The 24,195-nt window shown below is 49.9% G+C and overlaps 1 protein-coding gene across 1 annotated transcript in view; it reads right to left on the reverse strand.

Annotated features, from left to right (window-relative positions):
* Cars1 (cysteinyl-tRNA synthetase 1) overlaps window positions 1-24,195 on the reverse strand; it is a 54,686-nt gene that overhangs the window by 23,346 nt on the left and 7,145 nt on the right. The window contains exons 2-7 of the mRNA XM_051145726.1: window positions 21,482-21,730; window positions 17,063-17,154; window positions 15,714-15,802; window positions 14,794-14,890; window positions 14,079-14,177; window positions 12,615-12,764 (exon numbers count right to left, since the gene is read on the reverse strand). Of these exons, the coding sequence (XP_051001683.1) occupies window positions 12,615-12,764; window positions 14,079-14,177; window positions 14,794-14,890; window positions 15,714-15,802; window positions 17,063-17,154; window positions 21,482-21,730 (776 nt within the window). The remainder of the gene's footprint in view (window positions 1-12,614; window positions 12,765-14,078; window positions 14,178-14,793; window positions 14,891-15,713; window positions 15,803-17,062; window positions 17,155-21,481; window positions 21,731-24,195) is intronic.

A 24,195-nucleotide genomic window follows, 5' to 3' on the forward strand; every position in this document is an offset into this window, starting at 1 on the left:
GAGGACACCAGATCCCCTGAACCTGGAGTTACAAGTCACTGTGAACCACTGTGTGAGTGCTGAGAACCAAACTTGCTCTTAACCACTGGACCATCTCTCAAGCCCAGAAACCTGCACTGAACAGCTACACGTTTCCTGCCTGTACATCAGCACCAGTGGATGGTCAGAAGTGCTGGGCAGAGGACAGAGGTCAGGAAAGTGAATCTGACCTCAGTGAGAAGAGCCTGGGGTATAAGAGGGCAGACAGCTGGGACACATAACAGAAGCTTTAAAAACAAAAGACTGCAGCATGCCCTTGGGAGCTGCGAGGGGGGCTCTGTGTTCTGACCACCAGGACTGCCTGGAAAGGGGGCGGAGTCACCTACTTCAGGCCAGTCAGTGACAACACACAGCATTCTTCCAAAAGTGACCATTCTGATGTGTTGCTGGGTGACAGTACCCACTTGGCACTGCTTCCAAAGTGAGCTTGGAAAGGGCAGGTGTGGGCTACTGGACTACCTCCAGGGAAGGAAGCCCATGAGGCAGCAACCACACAGAGGCCAAAAGAAGCTAAGACACTGGGCCTCACACCTGTAATCCCAGCACTTGGGAAACTAGGGAGCATATAGAGGCTAGCCTGGGCTACACTGAGTTTAAGGTAGCCTGGCCAAGATCACTCAGTAGACAGGAAATGGGAGGCTGGGTTTCAACAGCTGCCCCAGAAACTGGCCACTGAGTGAGGCACAGAGGTAGGCTGGACCTCAAGTCCATGCAGGCCGTCCACAGCAAGAACCAGTGGGTCTGGGCACTTCTAGGGACTAAGTCGCTTTCAACATGACAGGAGATGGCATACCACCCTTCAACTTGAAACCCCTAACCAGATGGCCTCCAAATGCATAAATATGGAAGTGATAAAGACTAGAGTTTAGTTCCAATGCCAGTGGTGAGGACAGCAGGGAGTGCAGAGGTGCTGTGACACCCGGACAGCGGGCATGAGACAGGAACAAAAGCACAGGCTCTTCTTAGCTCTAGAAGGAATGTGAGGTCATGACAGCAGCCAGGAGAGCAGAGCTCAGCAGAGGATGTGTGAGTTGACAGCACAGGGATGCACTGTGGGCAGGCAGCAATATGACAGACGACTGGTTGGACTTGCCAGGGCCAATTCCCAAAGGACCAGTCACCATGCTTTACCTCTAGGAACCCCACCAGGCTCTCATGGTTGATACTAAGAGAGATAAGCTTGTGTTGTCTGTGGGACAGAAAGCAGAGGGGTCTTTCTGAAGTAGAGGCAAGGCCTGCCTGCCGGACCGCCCTGGGCTTCATGTTCCTCAGAAGCCCAGACTCAATGCTGGCACTGTGTGAGGTGGGGTCAGTAGGCGTTTAGGTCACTGACCTTTGATGAACTGATTAATGTGCTCTGTATAAGGGCCAGAGGTGAGCTTCCCCACATATGCTCTCTCTTTCCATTCTGCCCGACAGTGGATAATGGAGAATCCCTTGATCCAGAACTTTTAGGCTCCGGAACTATAAGGAATAGATTTCTGTACTTACCAAGCCTCAATGACCTATGACACTGACTTCAGGAAAGCTACTTAAGCAATGAAGAACCCGCCAGTGCTTCATCAGAGCAAAGAATACCCAGAAGCAACAGCCAACCCTGGCCAGCTCCAGCTTGTTCCAGATAAGCAGGGAAACTGAGGACCACTTGTGAGGGTCACAGTGCATGCAGTCGGTCAGGTCAGCATGTATCAAAGAAGAGGCCCCAGGGCTGCCTCTCAGCACTGATAGGCTGTCAAGTAGAGGAGGTGGAGCCTAGCAGAAGGAAGTCAGGTTAGGAAGGCTGCCCCTTCTCATCTCTGCTTTCCATAGTCACCCTCCTGCCATGCTCTGTGGTCTCACCCCAGGCCCAAAGCATCCCTGAAGCTGAGGCAACAGGACATTTCTCCTTGTAAGTTGTTCCCTCAGGAATGTGTCACAATAACACAAAATAACACATAAAACAAACCTTGAAAGAAAGGAAGGAACCAAAGGAAGAAAGGAAGGGAGGGGGAATGAAGGAGGGAGGGAGGGAGGGGAGAAGGAAGGAAGGAAACCCACCCACTGTGAGCCTGTGAAATGGCTCAGCTGAGAAGAGCACTTGCTACCAAGGTTGGCAACCTAAGGTCAATCATTAGGGCCCAGACAGAGGAAGGAGAGAAGCAACTCCTGACTTCCTTGTTCACATGGTGGCATGTGCACTCACCCAGACAAGTGTATAAAAATATAATTTACGAGATCACTCAATGAATCAGTAGAGCAGTGGGTGCTTAGAAGGAGGCTGGCCCCACAGGCACAGGACCCTGATGGTGGTGCTGTCTGGGAAGGAGGTGGAGCTTTGCCAGCGGAAGTACATAAGTAGGGGTGGGCGTTGAGTTTCCAGTTTGCTCTCACAGCTTCCTGCTCTGGCTGCCTGCTGCCAGTGCCTCCTCCATTATTGTGGACCCCTTCTGGAGCCATAAGCCACTCCCTAGAAGCATCCCCCAAACCCCCTTCTCCTTAAGCTGCCTTTGTTTATGGTGCTTTACCACAGGAACAGAAACATATTTGCTACAAATGGCAATGAACAGTTGGAGATCAACGTGTTTAAAATGTTCTTTTTTTTAAAGATTTATTTATTTATTATGTATACAGTGCTCTGCTTGCATGTACCCCTGAAAGCCAGAAGAGGGCACGATATCACATTACAGATGGTCATGAGCCACCATGTGGTTGCTGGGAATTGAACTCAGGACCTTTGGAAGAGCAGGCGGTGCTCTTAACCACTGAGCCATCTCTCCAGCCCCAATTTAAAATGTTCTTTAAAGTAGCTCCAAAACAGTCACGAGAAGGTGTTTGACAACATATGCCATCAATAAGCTACAAATTAAAACACAGCAGAACCAGGCACAGTAGCACACGCCTTTAAACCCAGTGTTCGAGAGAGAGAGACTGGTGAATCTCTGAGTTTGAAGCCTGCTTGGTCTACATGGGTTCCAGGCCAGCCAGGGTTAACAGAAAGACCCTGTCTCAAAATAAAATACGCACAGTACAGGGGCTGGAGAGCTCACTCGGAGGTTAAGAGCATTTGCTGCTCAACCCTGACAACTCAAATTTGGATCCCAGCACCCAAAATGGGCGGCTCATAACCGCCTGTAACTGCAGAGCCAAAGGATTTGAGTCCTTCTGATCTCTGCACACACATCAAACAAATAAATAAACCCAACCCAATTGCCAAGGCCCCAAACCTGTGATGGTGCCAGAGTATTCTGGACTCTGTTGATGACACAGCAGTGGGGACTCCTTCAAGGCCAATGAAGTAGAAAATTGTGCAGAGACTTCAGAAGATGGTTGGCAGATGGGCATGGTGGTGCATGCCTTTAATCCCAGCACTCAGGGAAGCAAAGGCAGAGGCAGTGAGAGCGCTGCCAGTTTGAAGCCAGCATGGAATACAAAGTTGAGTCCAAGACTCCAAGGCTACACAGACAACCCCTGTCTTTGGGTAGGATGGGGTGGGGGGAGGAGGGGCAAGAGCTGGGCCTGGTGGTGCACACTTTTAATCCCAGGCAGAGGCATGTGGATCTCTGTGAGTTTGAGGCCAGCCTGGTCTACAGAGGGAGTCCAAGACAGCCAAGACTACCCAGAGAAACCCTGTCTCAGGAAGAAAAAAAAGAGAGAGAGAGAGAGAGAGTTGGCAGCTTTTTAAGAAATAAGCATTCGTTTGCCATATGATCGGGCAATTGCACATTGTTATTTACCCAAAAGAGCTGAAATCTTATATCCACACAAAGCCCACACACAGCTGTCTGTCTACCAAAGCTTTACTCCCAACTGCCAGACCTGGAAGCAAGATACCCTTCAAAGAGACAAATGGCTACCTCTAGACAATGGAATATGGAATATTAGTCAGTGCTAAAAAAACAAAAAACAAAGCATGAACTGTCAGGCTATGGAGAGGCATGGAGTAAACTTAAAAACAAGCATTTCTACAAGCAGTGGTACTGTGAAATAATTACAGACACCTGTCTCTGGTTCCTTTACATAGAGTCTCCAAATTATTTGGCATTTCCTAGTTATAGGAGCATCTTTTGTTCCACTGAGGGGACAGCCTTGAAATGGGGTCTGCTTATCAATAGAGTTCCAGCTGCCAAGGGAAGGGAGAGGAGGGAGGCCAGGCTGATCACCAGTGACCTGTGACAGACTAATCAAACATACATGCATCATGAAGGCTCACAGAACCCAAAGCAAGTGGGCTGTGGTGGTCACATGTGTAATCCCAGCATTTGGGAAGCTGGGGCAGAAGGACGATCAGTTTGAAGCCAGACTAGACTTTGAAAAGACCCTATCTCAACAAACAAACAACACAAAATACCAAAGGACACGGTTGGGAAGCTCTGAATAGCTGAAGCTCAGGGCCTGCAAGAGTGACCTGGCTGGTAAGCTCGGGGCCTGCAAGGGTGACCTGGCTGGTAAGCTCGGGGCCTGCAAGGGTGACCTGGCTGGTAAGCTCGGGGCCTGCAAGGGTGACCTGGCTGGTAAGCTCGGGGCCTGCAAGGGTGACCTGGCTGGTAAGCTCGGGGCCTGCAAGGGTGACCTGGCTGGTAAGCTCGGGGCCTGCAAGGGTGACCTGGCTGGTAAGCTTGGGGCCTGCAAGAGCTGGCTGGGACTAATAAATCAGTAATGTACCTCAGTTGTTTCCTAGAGATCTGTGTGCGTTCCTGGCAAGCTGACTGAGGCTGAGGAGTACTATGTGGATCCTGGATGTCACAAGCTAGGTGACAGCTTGCTATTAATGATTGGCAGCTGAAGTTGTGAAGCCTTCGCCTCACAGACTCTGAGGCTGTCTTCACTGAGCGAGGCACCCAGCAAGTGTCTCTGGAGGACTGGTGGTGATATGCATACAGAGGTGAGGAGTGGGAATCTCTCACATTTTGGCGCAAAATAAGAATGTTCTTCCCCGTATTCAGATCTAGCCAATGGACAGTGCATTCTCCACAGTTGTGTGGAGAGTGGGGACTGACTCTTACATGAACTCTGGTGCCTCATATTTGACCACTTCCCCTTGGTGGGGAGGCCTGGTGGCACTCAGAGGAAGGGGAAGCAGGCTACCAGGATGAGGCCTTATCGACCATGATCATATGGTGGGGGAGGAGGTCCTGTTCTGTCACAGACCTAGAGGAGGGAAATAGAGTGAAAGAGGGAGCGAGGGGGAAATGGAAAGATACAAGTGAGGGAACAACAATGGAGATGTAACCTGAATAAATTATTTAAATTAAAAAAAAGAGGGGCTAGAGAGATGGCTCAGAGGTTCAGAACACTGGCTGCTCTTCCAAAGGTCCTGAGTTCAATTCCCAGCAACTACATGGTGGCTCACAACCATCTATTCCTTCTAATGCCCTATTCTGGGATGTAGATAGAACACTCATACATAACATAAATAAATAAAATATTTTTAAAAATTGTTCTTCTAGCTGGGTGTGATGGCACACACCTTCCCAGAACTGGAGAGGCAGAGGCAGGCGAATCTCTGTGAGTTCAAGGGAAGCCTGGTCTACAAAGCAAGTCTAGGACAGCCAGGGCTACAGAGAAACCCTGTCTCAAAAAAACAAAAAACAAACAAACAAACAAAAAACGTTCTTCTATTTCAAACAGAGGCCAGTCTGGAAAGGCACCTTCTGTGCAACTGCAACTCAGTCACATCTGGGAAAGAAAGGCTTGTCTACAGAGACACATGAAGATCAGCGGTGGCAGGAGCATAGGGGAAGAGATGAGCAGACACAGCCTTTTAGTCTGTAATGATGGATCCAGGTCCTTACCCGCAGGACACACAGCATATGTGGCAACACATGTAATCCCAACAGTTAGGAAGTTCACCATCAAACCAAACCACCACATGGCAGAGCAGGCTGGCTGTAAGACAGTAACAAAGACAGGACTCTGTAGGGCGCGAATGATGGGGCAGCTGTGTAGGGAGCAGGAGATACATATAACCTCTCTCTCTCTCTTTTTTTTTAAAATGTGACTCAGGTTCTATTTTAAGAAATACCTTTTTGTTTGTTGGTTTGTTTGGGTTAAGGTCTCACTTTGTAGACAAGGCTGGCCTTGAACTCTCCACCTGCGAGGTCTAAAGGCATGGTGAAAATAAGATTTTTAAGAGCCAAATATTCAGCCAGCCGCAGTGGCACACACCTGTAATCCCAGTACTCAGGGAAGCAGAGGCAGGCAGATCTCTGTGAGTTTGAGACCAGCCTGGTCTACAAAGCGAGTTCAGGACAGCCAAGGCTACACAGAGAAACCCTGTCTTGCGGGGGGAGGAGAGGAGAACCATATAATCAAGCCTAGTAGCACAGACCTACAATCTGCAATCTGAAAGCTGAGGCATCAAGACAGCATTCAAGGGTAGTTGAATAACACAAGGACACTCATCCCCCATCCCAAAAAAGAGGAGAAAAGGCTGGTGACCAGTAGCATAGTGCTCTTACGTGGCCCCAGCATGAAAGGGAGGGAAGGGAGGGAAGGGAGGGAAGGAGGGAAGGGAGGGAAGAAAGGATGGAGGGAAGAAAGGATGGAGGGAAGGGAAGAAGGTGGTTTGGTTAGAACAGGAGACACAAATGATCCAGCATCCCAGAGGACCTCCCTCTCAGCTGACTTTAAACCGCTGTGTCAACAGGCTAAGTGTCAAAAGAACTACCACAGGCACACGGAATGCCAACAACACAGCGAGGGACAGGATGCCAACAACACAGCGAGGGACAGGAGGCACAGCATAAAGAACCCTGTGCCAGTGACTAGGGAGTGCAGAATCCTCTCCAGCACAAGTCCCCAACCGACACCCGAAGTCATCGTCCTGCTCAGATGCAACAGGACACACGCACTCCTAACATCTTGTTAGATGCTAGTTTAGTTAATTACAGAAATAAGCTTTATTTAGTGTCTTGTATATGTTTTCAAGGTTAAGCAGATAGTACATAGCTGAAACAAGCACTGTTGCTCTATAGATAGATCTGATTATGCACTGTATAATGGTAGATAAATAGGTGGTCTTCAAACATTTCAGAAGATTACAGAGCACTGTATTTAAAAGATGTTTGAATAGGGGGCTGGAGAGACGGCTCAGAGGAAAAGAGCACTGCCTGCTCTTCCAGAGGACCTGGGTTCAATTCTCAGCGCCCACATGGCAGCTCACACCTGTCTGTGACTTCATGATCTGACACCCTCACACAGACATACATGTAGGCAAAACACCTATGTACATAAAAAATGAAAAAAAAATATTTTAAGATGTTTGAATTTAAAAAAAAAAAAAAAAAAAAAGACTTTTCTGACAGAGAGACACACCTCTGGCAGCACCTCTCATCTACTTCAAAGAAGATGATGAGCATCAAAGAAACAAAAATGGCAAGATAGCCACTGGAGAAAAAAATTGTCCTTCAACAGCTGATAGCAGGCTGTTTGTCCAAAGTGTGAACAACCAAGACACTGGGAAATTGTCTAACTTTGCAGAGACTAAGTGGCCAGTCCTTCAAAACCCCTGCTTCACAGAAAAGTCTGTCAGAGATTCTAGGCCCTTAGGCTCAAGATTGGATGCCCCAGTGATACGGTGAAGTCTCTGGTGACTGCCCGGCAGTCAGCTGTTTCTGTCATTTCTATCGTTCTGGAAGCTGTTGGCTCTATGCTTCCTAGATAGTTAAGTAATCTTATTGCCTTCTAAAGTCTCTGATGGGGTTGAAGACTAGAGAGTCATAGTCCTATTACAATAAAGTTTAAAAAGATGTTTTAAGGTCTAGATACATATTTTTAGGTTGATAGATATAAGAAAGTGATTTAGATCTAGAACTTTGGACTTCCCAGGATAGGATAGATAATGGAGTCCCTTTTCCAAAGATGCCAAACACAAATGAACTAGACATTGTGAGATTTCAGTTCGGGCTATAGCTCATCCAACACTGATAATTATCTCATGCAGGGTGTGGTCTCTGCCAGCTGGTACTGGCCTGCCTCATGCAGCATGGAGAAGGGCATGATCTAAGAATCTGAGAGAGATAAATAGAAGAGCTTGGAGAAAGAAAGTGTGCCTTGTGGTGGTGGCATGTGGCGTGTAGCAGTTTACAGGCTGACAGTGTGGTGGACAGAGAGAAATGATGCAACACAGAGACTCAGAGGAGGCCGCTTGATGCGCTTGCTGTTAATAGAGATTGGTATTGCTCCAAAAGAACCCAACTGCCTGTAAACAGCCAGGAGAAGTAAAGGATCTGCACCCCTTCTCCCTACTAACGTTCTTTCTCATACCTAGAGTTAGGGGGTTGGAGAAGGGAGGTAGAGGCAGTAAATACCCCAAATAAAATAGTTTAAAAACAAGTGTTAACAGCTGCCTGAATGAATCTCACCCGAATAGCAACTAAGCTGATGTGAAAAGTACAATCCGGGGCTGGAGAGATGGCTCAGTGGTTAAGAGCACTGCCTGCTCTACCAAAGGACCCTAGTTCAATTCTCAGCACCCATATGGCAGCTCACAGCTATCTATAACTCCAAGACCTGACACCCCTACACCAACACATGCACATAAATTAAAATTAAATAAAATATTAAAAAAGAAAGAAAGAAATGTACAATCCATTTGGGAATGAGAGACAGACTCTAAAAAGGCGAGAAAGGTTATCAAAAGCTGTCCCAAGCACATGCTATCAGAGCCAGCGAACAAGGCTGGGAGTGATGGTGCACGCCTTTAATCCCAGCATTCCTTTAAGCGCAGCACTTGGAAGACAGAGATAGGTGGATCTCTTGAGTTTGAGGCCAGCAAAAGTCTAAAAGTGAGTTTCAGGACAGCCTCAGCTACATGGTGAGAACCTGTCTCCAAGAAACAAACAAACAAAACAAAAAGCGCATTTAAAGCAGAGAATGAGCTCCACCTATTAAGGAGTAAGACAAATCAGAGCAGAGCAAACCTGAAGAATGAATGAAGGCTGGGCTGGAGAGATGGCTCAGTGGGTAAAAGCACTCACTGCTCTGCCAGAGGACCCAGAGTCGGTTCCCAGCTCACAACTGCCTGTAAATCCAGCTCCAGGAGAGCCAATACCCTCTTCCGACCTCCACAGACTCCCAACATGCATGTGGTGCTTATAAACTCACCCAGGCACACACACATATGCATACAAAAAAAAAAAAAAAAAAAAAAAAAAAAAATCCCAAAGGAATGAAGGAAAGAGGCAACACAACACGGGCAAGGGTTGATGATGCAGACAGATCTAATCAACAGACCCAGCCGACTGCTCTGAAATATTCCACATGCCACAGGACACCACCAAAATTCACTTCCTCTCAGACTGGCAGCAGGTGCTCCTGCTGGGCCAGACAGTGCCACTGACAGAGTCCTCCCAGGAGACATGAGGAGATGTCCTGGCTCTGTAGCCCAGAAAAGGAGGACACCCTGCCTAAGGGAAGGCAGAGACCGCACTCAGCCACTCATGCAGCAGTGGGCAGGACTTCCAGAAGAGTTCTAAAACTTTACAACCTTTGAGAGAAAACGAAGCAGAATAGTGGGGCAAATTTCTTGAGACAAAAATAGGAAGAAAGGGCTGGGAACAGTGCAGTAGGCCTGCAATTCTAGCACTTGGGATGTGAGGCATGACGTCGTGAGCTCCAGGGTGCAGAGCTATCGGGACTAGCTTGGGATACGTCGTGAGTGCCCAATTCAAACAACAAATAAGAATGGGGATAAATCTGGAGGAAAATAAGGCTCTCTGTTCACTGAAAGGCAGTGTCAGGAAGGCTGTAAGACAGGAATGCTAGCACCGCAGATAAGTAACAAGCTTCAGTGATTACAAACCAGTCAGAAAAAAGGCAACAACCCCAGGGGAAGGGGCAGGATAGGCGTCCAAATCGCCACACACCACAAGGTAGCACAACTGTATCAGGAGGCTTTGGGGGAGTTACAGGTGATACCTTCCAAACACTCACTTGACTGAATCATAGGAAAGGAGGGGGTGCCAGTGATCCAGGTGAAGGTGCAAACGCTGGGTGTGGTCACTGGCAGATCTCACAAGCATCTACATGAGAAGGAACGAGGCTGCCACCCTGAGGGCTTGGAGAGCCGAAAGGTGCCCTCTGCTGCGCAGCTAGTGCCCACCCCTGCTGCAGCAGCCCCCACAGGCTCTGCTCTAACACTGTAGACCACGGGCATGGAGCCCTCGCTTGCTTCCTGGAGTCTAAGCTGCCACAGCCCTGACTGCTGAGGCTCCTGTGGGCTTCCCTGGGAGATACCGGTTCCTACTCGGCTGATCTCTCCAGGGCAGCACGTGCTCTGTCCTGGCGTGGGCCAGTTCAGAGCTGTGTGTGGGAAACTGAAACATCTGCCTGATTTCCTCATGATAGGTATCCTACCTGTGTCACTGTGACCAATCTCAGACAACAGCACAACTCTACACTGAGTCCCCAGGTCCTTCAGAGACCCTGGGGATGACTCCCAAGAGTCACCCAAATATATGGTCTAATACTCAGCAATTCTATACATTAGAATATGGCCTAAAGAAACTCGAGATGACACTAGAGCCACAATGCCGACCATTGGGATGTGTAAACCTAGGTCACAAGAGGGACTGCCTCCCATACACTGGGATGGCTGTTAACAAAGGTGTAGGATGACAAGTGCTGGCGAGAATGCACAAATATGCCGTCTAAACAGAGTGGCATTCCTCAGATCGCTGAACAAAGAATTAAAGTAGGAGCCTGCGATTCCACTTCTGGCATACGCAAAATGTTTTTAAAAGCAAGGTTTTGAACACACATTTGTATACTATGTTCTCAATACTACAGCAGCAAACAGGACACAGGCATGGGAGTAGACAGCCAAAGTGTCCACTGCCCAATAGAAGGTCATTTGGCCTTTAAAGGACAGAGCTAGAGTGGTGATGCACTCCTATAATCCAGCACGTGGGAGGCAGAGACCAGCCTGGTCTACAAAGCAAGTCCAGAACAGCCAAGGCTACACAGAAAAAACTGTCTTGAAAAATAAAAATAAAAAATAAAAAGGAAGCCACACGTGGTGGCACATGCCTTTAATCCCATTACTTGGGAGGCAGAGGCTGGTGGATCGCTGTGAGTTTGAAGTCAGTGTGGTCTACAAAGTGAATCAAAGACAGCCAAGGCTACAAAGGGAAACCCTGACTTGAAAAACCAAAAATAAATAAATAAATAAATAAATAAATATATTAATAAAAAGGACAGAAATGCTGGCCCACACTGCAACATGGATGAACCCAGAAGATACTGTGCTGAGAGAAGCCAGCCACAGGAATTAGAACTCCACTTCCTCAAAGTCCCTAAACCATCAGACCCAAACACAGAAGGCAAAATGTACTGCCAGTATCCAGGGAAGGGGTAGGGCGGGGCAGCCAGTGCTTCACCGGCAGCTTCAGTTTGAGAAGAGGGCCAGCTGTAGTGGTGGATGGTAACTACAGCTGCATCAAACTGTGGCTGACCTTGGTACTGAGACATGTGTGCTTACAGGGTTGAGATGTTGGCTTTTATGCTACATATTATATCACCAGAACTTTGTACACACACACACACACACACACACACACACACACACACACACACACGTTTCCATATATAGCACAGGCTGACCAGGTACTCGCTACAATTCTCCTGCCTCAGCCTCCTGGGTGCTGGAATGTCTGACATGTTTTAAGACAGGTTCTGGTGGAAGAACTGGGCAAAGACTTTATGGTGGGACTGTTGGTCACCTGACTGCAGGCCTCAAAAGCATGAGAGCAACTTGCCCCAGAGGAACGACAATGTGTACCCACCTCAAAAACACAACCTAAGCTGGGCAGTGGTGGTGCACGCCTTTAAACCCAGCACTTGGGAGGCAGAGGCTGGTGGATCACTGTGAGTTCGAGGCCAGCATGATATACAGAGTGAGTCCAGGACAACGGAGCCTACACAGAGAAACCCTGTCCCAAAAAAACAAAACAAAACAAACAAAAAACAAAAAACCCCAAACCTTCAAGCATAACACTAGAATCTGTGTAAAAGCACAGAAGGGAGAAAACAGAACAGAAAAAGTGAGCAAAAGGTTGGTCAGCTCAGGTGGGGGCCCAAGGTCAGGGCACGGTGGAACACAAGTCTGTAACACCGAAGCTCAGGTCTCTCCTGAGCACACCTTCAAACCGCTTGATGGCCTACAGCCAGCCATGTCCTTGTGTCTGTTTTCCTTGAGTGGCCAGCAGGGGGTGCTAGCAGTAAGGCATTATGGTGGAAGGAAGGAGGATTTTTCAGGAGTGGGAGGGTTGGCAAGAGTGACAGCCCCAGATGCACTGCCAACTACAAGTTGCTGCTCACTTCACCTCCAATTGCTGGTTCTGCTTTCTGCTACCAAGAAATGTGAGGGAAGATCCAGTGGATAACTGTGGAATGGGGAGAAGAGATGGCTGTTACCCTGCATTCCAAGCAGAAGAGGAAGGAGGGAGCACGGGGAAAGGGAGCTGCAATGCGGGTGCACAGGTCAGGCTCACCTGTTGCAGTGCTGAGCTCCATGCCTGGAGAACGGGAACACAGTCTGCTTGTGTAGAGTGTGACGTTTTATACAAACAGGCTGCCCAGGACCCGGAAGAGCTTACCTGCACATGGCTGTCTACTTCCTCTCCAGAGGTGCTGGAATGCACAGCCTGTTCCAGCGGTTCTGTGGCGAGCTTCACGGAGTTCTGGATCCGCTCCAGCATCTGCCTCTTGTCGGGATCTGTTGTCTCACTTAACTTGACTGAAAATGGCTACAACCGTAAGAACATACCAAACATGTCAGGCACGATGGAGAACCCTGCATCCTAACTGACTCAAGGCATTAGAATCCTGGGTTCCATCTATAATGTGATCTGATGCCCTCTTCTGAACTACCGAGTGTACATGCACATTCATACATTAAATAAATAAATCTTAAAAAAAAAAAAAAGAATCCTGGGTTCCCCACTGTTCTGGCTTGAACTCCCAACCCTGGCAGATCTGCTGCCTTTCTTCATCTGTGGCCAGGCAGGATACTTAACCTTACTGAGCAAGTTACCCCATACAAAACGGGTATAACAAAGTGTACGCCGGGGCCACCTCCATGTCAAAGGTGCCCCTGCCCCCCCAGTTCCCAGTCCTGTCAGCTCTAACTTCAGGCCTGATTTCTTCCCAGGGACAGTGCCACGAGCATCTCAGCAGTTGTTACTATAATTGCTGAGGGTGGTGTGTGACCGGAAGCAGAATGATCCATTCTCACCAGAAGGGTGATGGTTCAAAAGAGCAATGTCATAGGCTCTGATATTGGAACACTTGGCCCCAAGGTGGTGGTGGTATTTGGGGAGGTTTAGAGGATGCAGCTTTGCTGGAGAAAGTGTGTCACTGGGGCAGCCTCTGAGAGCTTAGAGCCACGCCCTACTACCTGCAGCTCGCTCCCTCTGCTCTGTGCTTGTGTTTGAGGATGTGAGCTCTCAGCTTCCTGCTCCTGTTACCATGCCTGCCAACTGCTGCAGGCCTCCCTGTCACGATGGGCTCACTGCTATGAAACCATAAGCCAAAATAAAACATCACTAAGTTGCTTCAGTCACAGTGTTTTATTGCATTGCATATAACAGGAAGGTAACTAAGACACTGGAATATGAGGAACTACACATTAACAGCAGCAAAGGTGTGAAACAGATGATGTAATTCCTCAGAGGAGGTGACAGCACCATGAGGACTTACAGATCAAGTGTCTGCCTTGTGGTTTGAATGGGGTATCAGATTGCTGCTTGTGTCCTTGACACTGAGGACCAGACACAGTTCTGTCAAGTACTACCAAGAGGTATGGCAATAGATCAGATCTTTTCTCTAAGTGACATGAGTGTCACCTACTCCCCACCATACTCTGCAGAACAACTCTGTCCAGGTGACTGTCTCGTGGGCCTGACAGGGCTGACACCTGCTGTGGTTTGGGTGCCCCAGTGAAGCTGACTTGAGTACCACCTTGGCAATGACCGCCAGGTCCAAAAACCACACTAGCCAGGGGCCTACACAGGGCCTAAGAGGCACTAGGAGGAGGCAGGAGTGGTGTCCACGGCCTCTACCTTCAGGGCAGTGCGGACGTCCTTCAGGAGCTGAGCAGCTGGGGGGTTCTGTTGCCGATACTGCTCAAACAGGTAGTTCTGTCGCGCTCGCCTGATGATCTGCAGAGGTGGGAGATGCTTATGATCAGAGTCCACTCCCTCCCATGTCTAGAACACTGCTATTTCACTGCAACTCTGAGGGTAAGAGGCATGGGGACAGCCACAGGTCACAAACACTGTGGCACCATGGGACACCATTACCATCCTCTATCTGTACCTGCAAAGTGGGGCTGAGGTCTACTGTGAACATCTGAGTGTCTAAGGACAGGTCACTGAGGCCCCAGCTTCCTTAGCTAGCAAGGTAGAGTGGAGCTGCTCCACCAAGAACCAGGAGTTATGGACACTTAGCCAATGCCCCCATGTGCAGATTTCTAGCAGCATCCATGCACCTGTGCAAAGGAACCTTCATCTGCATAAACTGTGGTATCAGTTCAGAGCAGGGGCTCAGGGATTATGAGGTCAGACCTGAGCCTGGCAGCCCTCCAGCCCTCTAACCGTCCACATAGCCCAAGCAGTCCTGCAACTCCCTATGCAGTCCAGACTGGCCTCGAACTCACAATCTTCCAGTCTCAGCCTCCTGAGCCATGTTCGGCAGCTGTACTTTCTTATTTGAAAGTCTTGCTTCCTCTCACGTCGCCTAGTCAGATCTGAGTGTTAATACAGGGGCTCCCTTTACCTTATCATCAATGTCTGTGATGTTCATGCAATAGAAGACGTCATACTGGAAGTAATCCCTCAGCACCCTCCGCAGGATGTCGAAAGAGATGTAGGACCTAACGCAGTGGAAAGCACGTTCCCCAGTTGGCACATACCTCCCAGTTGGACATTGCAAGAAGAACATGCACAGGCTGAGCACCCTAAAACTGGAAACATCCCCAAATCCCAAGTTTTCTGAGCATCGCATCCATATAATGCCACAAACTGAAACATCCACACTATGAAATAATGTTTCATGAAAAAGATGGTTAAGAATTAAAATTACTGGCCGGGTGGTGGTGGCACCTACCTTTAATCCCAGCACTTGGGAGGCAGAGGCAGGCAGATTGCTGTGAGTTCGAGGCCAGCCTGGTCTACAAAGTGAGTCCAGGACAGTCAAGGCTACACAGAGAGACCCTGTCTCGAAAAACCAAAAAAAAAAAACCAAAAATAAAAAAAAAAATAAAATTACCTTTAGGCTATGTACATAAGACATACATGAAATAAATAAATGCTCTATTTTGGTATGGGCTCCATCCCCAAGACTTTTTGTTTATATGCAAATAGTCCAAAATCTGAAAACCTCTACAGCCTCAGCCCTATTGGACCAGGCACCTGGGCTAAGGAAATCCAGCTTGTTAGGAGGACAATCCATGGCTTTCACCCCATCAGCCATCAACTCTGAAAAGTCACACTCATAAATGTGTGTGTCTGTGTGTGGCAGGGAAGGGATCACAGCCCACTACACCTTAAGGTCTATATGTCATGGACACCTCAACATCCACTGGGGTAGAGATAGTGTCTGTGTGGATTCCAGGACGGCCAACACAGGCCCCGTGCACATCATCTTCCTGCTGTTTTTAATCCTCCGGCAGTGTCATCCTCCAGCGTCACACCTACCTGGCATGTCCCATGTGAGATGCATCATAGACTGTCGGCCCACAGCAGTACCACGTCACCTTCTTCCCATCTTGAGGTATAAATACATCCTTGTTAAAAAACAAGGAATGCCATCACCAGAAACTCAAGAAACTCCACAGCACAGCAAAAGGAGCCACAAACAGCACACTGATTGTCTCCGGCCATTCAATTATAAGCCAGGATTTGGCTTTGAATTCACAATACTCCTACCTCCCAAGTACTTGGATGGTAGGCCTGAGCCACAACCAGCAAAACCCTCCTGTTTTACTGATAAAGTCACGGCAGGCATTCAGTAGGCTGTTTAGTGGGAGCCTGGTTAGGGCAGCCTCACCTGTTCCTCCCTGGGATCTTCCTTGGAATGGGGAAGGGAACACAATTGCTGTTGTGAAAATGTGAACTTAACAAAAATTGCAGCTATTAAGTACCACCTTGAATCCTAACTACTCCAGACAACCACCTCGGGGTCTTGGCACTGATGCTGTCTTCTCCAGATAAGGAACACAAGGCCCAGAGCAGCCAGCCAGGGTTTGCCCTTCCAGAGGAGCCTGGCTTAGAGGCCAGAACATCCCAACACTCTCAGACTTCTCTGGCGGCGGCATTGTCAGTGAATTAGGCTAAGGGGTGGGACCTGGCCCAGACATGTCTCCTGCTTGCTAAGCATGTCATCAAATACTTAGCCAGGGGCTGGAGAGATGAGTGTATACTGAATTCAGTTCCCAGCACCCATGCTCACAACCATCTGTACCTTCAGCTCCAAGGGATCCGAAGCCTTTGGTGCCTCTGTGGTCACTGTATTCACATGCTCATACCTCCACATAGACACACACATGCAGATACATGTAATTAAAAGTATAACACTAATAATAACCATCCTACCCATGGAGAGCTTTTTGAAGCCTATGCCAGTGTGGCCGTGAGCTAAGCAGAAGAAACCATAATAAGCCCATGAGGTCAAGAGGCTGTGCTGGCTTCCTGATACATGCTGGGCCCCCACACGCCCTGACGGGGTTGCCACTTTGCCTAACTGCTTGGCTTAGGACAATGTACACTAGCCATAAGTCCTCCTGACAGGCACCAGCACTTGGCTCAGCGGTGATGACCCTGAGCACTCACACCTAGGCAATGGTGGAGGCCAGCAAGCAGGCTTCCCTAAAGCACTGTATACAGGGTATCTGTGCCACAGTTCCAGAGCACAGCTCTGTCTAGGTTATAGAGACCACAGCACAGGAGTAACAGAAGGGCCTTGAACTTAAACTGAGGGACCTTGGGAGCCATGTGGTTAACAGACTATGTTTGCTCTGCAGGTACACAGGGCATCCTATCCCTACCTTGTTCCGGGTGAGGCTATTGTACAGACGGAGCTTGCAGGGCTCAGTCCCTGTTGGAGGGGACCACTGAGGCTGCTCTCGCCGGCCTTTACCTGGAGGCAGAAGAACAGACAGGTTACCCAGTAGCACCCTGCAGTACAAGCAGGTCACCTCTAGCTCTCAACACCGGGATTCAATGATGGCACTTGTGCTTTTGAAACAGGTTCTCACTTTGTAGCCCAGGCTTTTCTGAAACTTCCTGTGTTGGCCTCAAACCAACGACCCTCCAGCCTCAGCCTCCCCAGTGCTTGTGGGGGTTTGTGATTTTTCAGGTCACATTCTGCATAGTGCTGCGTCCCAACAAACAAGACTTCCAGTGAGACCCAAGAACACCCACGTGACATGCATCCCACCACTCCTTGGTCGTGCACCCATCTAGTCACACACAATGCTGTCTAGGCCTGTGGGTCCCCTTAGGCTCTGACTGTTGACATGGCTGTGGCACTGCAGCCCTAGTTGCCCCCAGCTCTTAGGATCCTTTGTCTGGGCAAGGACAGTCTATGGACTCTTTGTGACACACAGGCCACCTCCAAGTCACCAGGTTAAACAAAGGTAAGGGTAAAAATGGCCTCTCACCCCTCCGATCTCTGTCCTTGGCATCAAATCTGGTTTGGCCTCTAACTGACCCTAGCCTCTGGACACAAGCCTGCTGCACCTCCATCCTGACCCAGGCTGCTCCACATTGGCTTGGCAGGCTCCACAGCCCAGCCTCTTTCTCTCAGGCAGTGCCGGCTATCAGCACACAGTCCTTCCCTAGTGTCTGAGGCCTGCAGGTCCTTCCCTAAAGACCTGCTTCTAGCCCTGAGAAAGGCTGTTCCTAATCTGCATACCTGGAACTCTGAGATGTCACAGGGTGATACTTTAAGCCTCACAATATCAGTCCAGGAAAGCTGACGGAAGCCCACAGGGAAACCATGTGATCATCCACAGCCTGCCCCTGTGCTGTGAGGCAAACATGCCTTCCTCCTTAGCCCAGCTGAGAGCCAGGCCCTGTGTTGCTGCTCCCCTATGTAGGTCAATTGCATGGCCCTCACTGGGCCACCTGTGGCAGACCATACGTAATGCACCCTGGCAAGGTGCCCAGTCCACCAGCCCTCCTCACCTCTGCTGAGCACAGGTGGAAGCTTCTGAGCTGACCTGGTCCTGATCTTCCCTCACCATGCATACTTCTTTTGCCTCCGGCTACCTCTGACTCCTGTGCAAAACTGCTTGTAAGTGACACCACACCTCAGCATGTCTACCTGTTGATTGCACTTTGAGAGTCACAGAGAAATTTGTTATGAGCACAGGCCATTTCCAGGCTCCAATCCCTGCCTAGCTCACACCAGACAGAATAGAGGACACAGTAACTGACAGGCTAAGGCTAAAGGGAGGACTGCCATTGTGTGCAGGCAGATGAGGGAGTCGACAGCAGACTGCAGCAAGCAGGCGCTCCTTCCTCAGGTGAGTTCAGGATCCCATCACAGCACCACAGACTGGGATGGAGGAAAACCCCAAACCTTTCATCAGACACCAAGTTTGGTCTCAGCTTACTTTGAGCACACTTGTACCCTTAAGGGGGAAATCTCTCTGTGTGATTTGATGGAGCATTTTGAAACTTTCCTTCCTCATAAGACTCAGAGGTACCAAGCGGTGGTGGTACATGTCTTTAATCCCAGCACTTGGGAGGCAGAGGCAGGCGGATCGCTGTGAATTCGAGGCCAGCCTGGTCTACAAGGTGAGTCCAGGACAGGCAAGGCTACACAGAGAAACCCTGTCTCGAAAAACCAAAAGGAAAAAACAAAAACAAAACAAAACAAAAAACAAAAAAAAAACACCCAAAAAACTCAGAGGTGACACTAAAAATGGAGGTGCTGCTGCATTCTCACAGGAAAAGAGACACTGCCATGGGCTGCTGCTACACAGAAGGCTGCCACAGGCCTCACAGCCAGTGGCAGGCTTCAAGGCCACCTGGCAGAGGCACATTCTGGTTTGAAAAAGGGTACAATAGAGCAAGATACAAAACAGCATGCCTGGGGCTGGAGAGATGGCTCAGAGGTTAAGAGCACTGACTGCTGTTCCAAAGGTCCTGAGTTCAATTCCCAGCAACCACATGGTGGCTCATAACCATCTATAATGAGATCTGGTGCCCTCTTCTGGCCTGTGGATGTATGTGCAGGCAGATCATTGCATATATAATAAATAAATAAATCTTAAAAATCAAACAAACAAAAAAACAAACAGCATGCCTTGCAGGTTCTCTGGGTCAACAGGGTATACACAGGCAACGTTCTTAGGCTATCCCTGAAACCTCACAACCCAACAACCCACAGCAGCCTCCTAGGTGTTGTCAGCCTGTTTTGAGTTTCTTCTGGAACAGTGTCCCTCCACACAAACACATGGAAACAGTCCCACTCCGGGCAAGGTGCTGTGGTGGCATGCTAACTGTGTTGCAAGTGTCACTAGCCTAACATGAAGCTTTGCAGCACAGACAACTACACTTCAAAAAATGGGATGCAGGAGGCTGGAGGTCCAAAGATGGAAATGCTGCTGGGAAGCTACAGCCAGCCCCAGGAGTGTGAGGAATTGCAGGCAGCTTGAGCCACCTGCCTGGGAGGGAGAACTCAGAACTTGACCCTTCCGAAATGCCTCGCCTTGGTTTCCAGCAGACCCTTTCCTCAATGACAGTATGGCTGCAGCTGCCAGAAGAGGTGGAAGAGATGAGGGGACAACTGTGCTGAGCCTCACGTCCAGGGGAGAGCTCCTAAGCTAGCTCCAGGCCCTGGGAAGCTGAACTGTAGAGGTTGACAAGCTGACAAGAAGGGAAGGTGGGCGAGGGGAGGCTGGTGGCCAGTGGGCTGGCTCCTCGGGAAGGGGACCATGAAGGTTCAGAAGAACACATAAGTTTTCCATGTTTGAGAGGGCACTTTGCGAGCTGTGGCACGCTTGATGGGTAGAGCAGCAAACAGTAGGAAGAGCGGGCTGTGCTGGGGAGCAGAGCTTGAAGCGGGAAGGTGCTCTCACTTGCAGAGCACAGTTTAGAAGACACCCAGGACAGGGAGAACTCTAATCCTCATGGCCGTAAGGAGGCAAACAGAGCTGCGCTCAATCCAGAGGCATGCGTGGTGCAGACACTGGATTCTGAAGCCTGGCCCTGCCAAAAGCCAGCTAGCTGTTACAGGCAGCCCAGCTCCAACCTGCCTTCCCCTCCGGCCAGACTTTCACACACTTTGCTTAGGGAACCTGACCTAACTCATCTTCTTCACAAGCTTATATGGTCCCGATGGCCTTGTAGGCAGCTGTGGTGCTGAAGGAAGCACGGCAATCCTGTTAGCGCTGTCCTTGACCCATTCTCCAATCACCAGCATCCCTCAGAGAAGCCTCAGTAGACAATGGCTCTGCTGTGTCCACTGGTGTGGAGTGGCGTGTCTGTTCAGCTCTTCCTGGGACCATAAAGGAAGCCTAGCCAGTGGCTGTTGAGGCCAAGGCCTGGGTCCCTGATCTCCTTCCTACTGTTGTGACTTTGGAGTTGGGGCATCGTGTTCAGACAAGCTGGCTCCCTGTGCCCTTTGAAGAAGACACCTGATGCTACATTTGACACCTGGGGACACGGGGGCCGCAACCATCTAGGGAAGACTACCTATGCAGCTACACCTCCACCTAGATGGAGCAGGGTTTTACTTGGGATCATCTAGAAAAATCAAGACACCTGACCCTAGGAGACCCTTCCACATGCTCCAAGTTCCCCACCCTAAGTCTGCAAAGCCCCAAGGAGGCCACCAGCAGGGACTACCACAAGTCAACATTCAGCCCGCTCCACCTAAAGGCGAAGTATATGATAGCCATGGGAAAATGGGGCTCAAAGGCCTCAGACAGTTTTAGAAGGGAGCACCCACAGAAGGGAGCATTCCCATATGGCCAGATAAGCCATTTGGGTCCCAAGCCAGAGCCTCTCCAGTAGTGGCTTCCCATCCTAACAGCGTGACCAGAGACACCAGCAGGCATGGCTGACTTCTTCTCAAAGCACAGCCAGGTTCAATTTGAAAGGTTCAATGTCAGTGAATCCAATACTGAGTGCCATTGCCCCTGAAGAGAAACAAATGTAACCTATGGGACTGAAATAAGAAGCAAGAGCCACTACCAGCAAAGCATTAGTTGAACCCCAAGACAGGTCTGTAGCAGCATGCAGTGTGGCCCCAAAGTAGTCCCAGGCCATGGTGGCTTTGAGCCCTGACACTCTAGGTAAAGCATGGCTTTACCCTACCAGACCCAGCAAGCATGGCTTCTGCCCCACGGGAACACTTGGCGGACATAGCGAGGTGAATCTCCAGCAGGGCATCCACTGCCCTGTAGCACCTCATGCCCTTGACCTGGGAACAGAGGTTCACTGCTCTTACTCACTTGCTTGGAGCCTGCAGGGGTCGCCTCTGCCTTGGGGGCCACCCAGGAGCGCTTCTATGTGCCTGAACCACCGAGCCACGTGGAAGAGCCTTGAGTCAGCAGGAGGGGCCGAGAGCTGCCTGAACACGTCCACATCTGCCTGGGATAGGGAGTACCCCTGGACATAGCTACGCGTGCTGAGGTGTTGATCCAGGGCCTGCACCCTGGCTGCCTCGTCACTAATGCTCAGAATGGACCTGTAATCGGCAGCTGCAAAGACAGAGGGCACAGGATGTCAGGCCAGAGGATAGGCAACCCATGACACCAGGCAGGCAGGCAAGTGGGCAGGAGGCCACATGCTGTCAGACAAGTGAGTAGGGCAGATACAATATAAGACAGGCAGGCAAGCGGGCATGGGCTAGAAAAAGGAAGAGGTTACAGGATGGCAGGCATGCACACAGGAAGCTGCCCAGGAGCAAGAGCCAGACAGTTGTGTGTCAAAGCCCTTCCCTGAGTGTCAGACAACCAGAAGAGGAAGGGCCATAACACGGGCATGCAGAGCAGTGGCTGGCAGGAGGGAGGCAGGGCAACAGTGGAACAGGTCAGGTTTCCTTCTGAAACCTCATGAGAAGATTCCAAATGTATGTTGAGGTAGTCTGCAGGGCCATGAGTGATCTAAATGCCAGGGATTGTGAGCTTTAAAATGGCTAACCTGGGTCAGGCATTGTGATGTACACCTTTAATCCCGACAAAGGCAGAGGTAGGAGGCTCTCTGGGAGATGTAGCTCAGTTGGCAGAGCACTCACCTAGCAAGAATAAGGCTCTGGGTTTGAGGCCCAGCACTGGCAAATAAACAAATTGACGAAAAGGCTACTTGTATGCTATGGAGAGGGCGGCAGCTAAAGAGCCCTCAGCGTCTGACATCACAAGCATAAGCTGTAGACACTGGACCAAACATGGCTTCCAGAAGAGAGACACCATATCCCTCTAGTGCTCAGGGCTGCCAGGAGGAACTGCTCACTCTGAGGACATCTAATCTCTTCACTGGGGCACCAGCTACAAAGGATTTGACAACTGTGGCTCCCATCACCCACACCCTGAGAGTGTATAGACTCCAGAGTAATGCTCTGCATGAGCTACCAGGAGACAGAACTCCTTTAAGGTTTTCAAGACAGGACTTCTCTGTATAGCCCTGGCTGTCCTGGAACTCACTCTGTACACTAGGCTGGCCTTGAACTCACCAAGATCCGCCTGCCTCTGCCTCTGAAGTGGTCCTGGGATATGTAAGAAAGCTAGCTGAGCAAGCTGTGAGGCGCACCCTTCCATGGCCTCTGCTTCAGCAACTGCCTCCAGGTTCCCGCCCTCTTTTCTCAGCAATATAGAATGTGACCTGAGAGTTGTATGAAACAAACTTTTTCTCCCCACCCGCAAGTGATTTTTGGTCATGGTATGTTATCATAGCAATAGAAGCCTTAAAACACACTGCAAGCCCTGCATCTTTTCCCACCCAAGACACTAGACCTCATTTTCCCTTTATATAACTAGGACTAAAACAGCACTCTCAGCTCCTGCCTGAGGTGGCCGTCAGTGAGGACATTACACTACTTTACCGGGTGTCTGGCTGTGTGTATCTCTCAGCATGGAGAACTTAGGGTTAGGTGCCGCCCCCAGACTCAGTCTCCCTATGCTGGGGTAAAGCAAATAGGTAGCACCAGATAGAGCTTGGCCCCAGCCCATGAACACTAGCAGCACCCAAGCCTGACTTTCCCAAGGATTTCATTTGCTGAGGGAACTTCAGGAAAAGGCCTCGGCTCCTCCCTCACAGACACCTTCCTGCTCTGACAGATGGCTCAGGTGGGCAAGCATATGCTGACAACCTATCACTTTGCCACATGCAGCCGTCAAACTCCAGCTCCCTGGATCAGTTATGCCAGGAGATGGTAACTCACAAGCAATCCTAAACCCTCTCAGAGCCTGTGCCCCCTCCTTCAGCCTAGCCCTCCCCCCCTACACTGACTGGCCCAGACAAAGCCCACGGCTCCTGGAACACATGGTAGAGTACAGGTAGGGAGATATGTTTCTTGCCAACAGAGCTTCATGGAGCAGTGAGGTGCAGAGAATGAAACATGAAGCTACAACAGAGTGGCCACCCCAGACGCAGGACAGAGGCCTCCTCCAACTTTCAACGTAGACACTGTCAAACACAGGCTCTCCAGACATTCCTGATAGTGATCTGACAGACACCGATGGGGCCCCACCTGCCTTGCTTCCCCTCAAACACACAGAGCCACCCTTCCAGGGGACTCAAAAATAGCCAAGGCTCTACGCAGCCAAAGGAGCCCAAAACTTCATTGTTCCCCTCAGGTCAGTACCAACTGTGCCCCTTTCCAGAGCATCCTACCCAGGCTGCACCTCGATCTGGATCCCTCACCACAGTTCTTGGTGCAGCAGTGTGGGCCCAGCTCCCTCTCACCCGCAAGGCTGCTTCATAGACCAGACCTGCAGTCCAGCATGGCCTTCCCTGCTGAGAAAGAGTCCATCTGTGTTTCCTATAAATCTTGCCTTACCAGGATCACAGGCCAGACCTCACACTGGCCTCAGGGATTGCATCTGAGGCTCTTTTGGGAGGTACAGCCAAGCCCCTCAGTTCCTCCTCAAGTTCAGTGCCCACTGCCAGGCCTATGGCTCTTTGTCTTCTGCAAGGCATGATAGCCACCAGGCCAGAAGTGCACTTT

The sequence above is a fragment of the Acomys russatus genome, chromosome 5 (assembly GCF_903995435.1).
Source record: "Acomys russatus chromosome 5, mAcoRus1.1, whole genome shotgun sequence".
Classification (NCBI taxonomy): domain Eukaryota; kingdom Metazoa; phylum Chordata; class Mammalia; order Rodentia; family Muridae; genus Acomys; species Acomys russatus.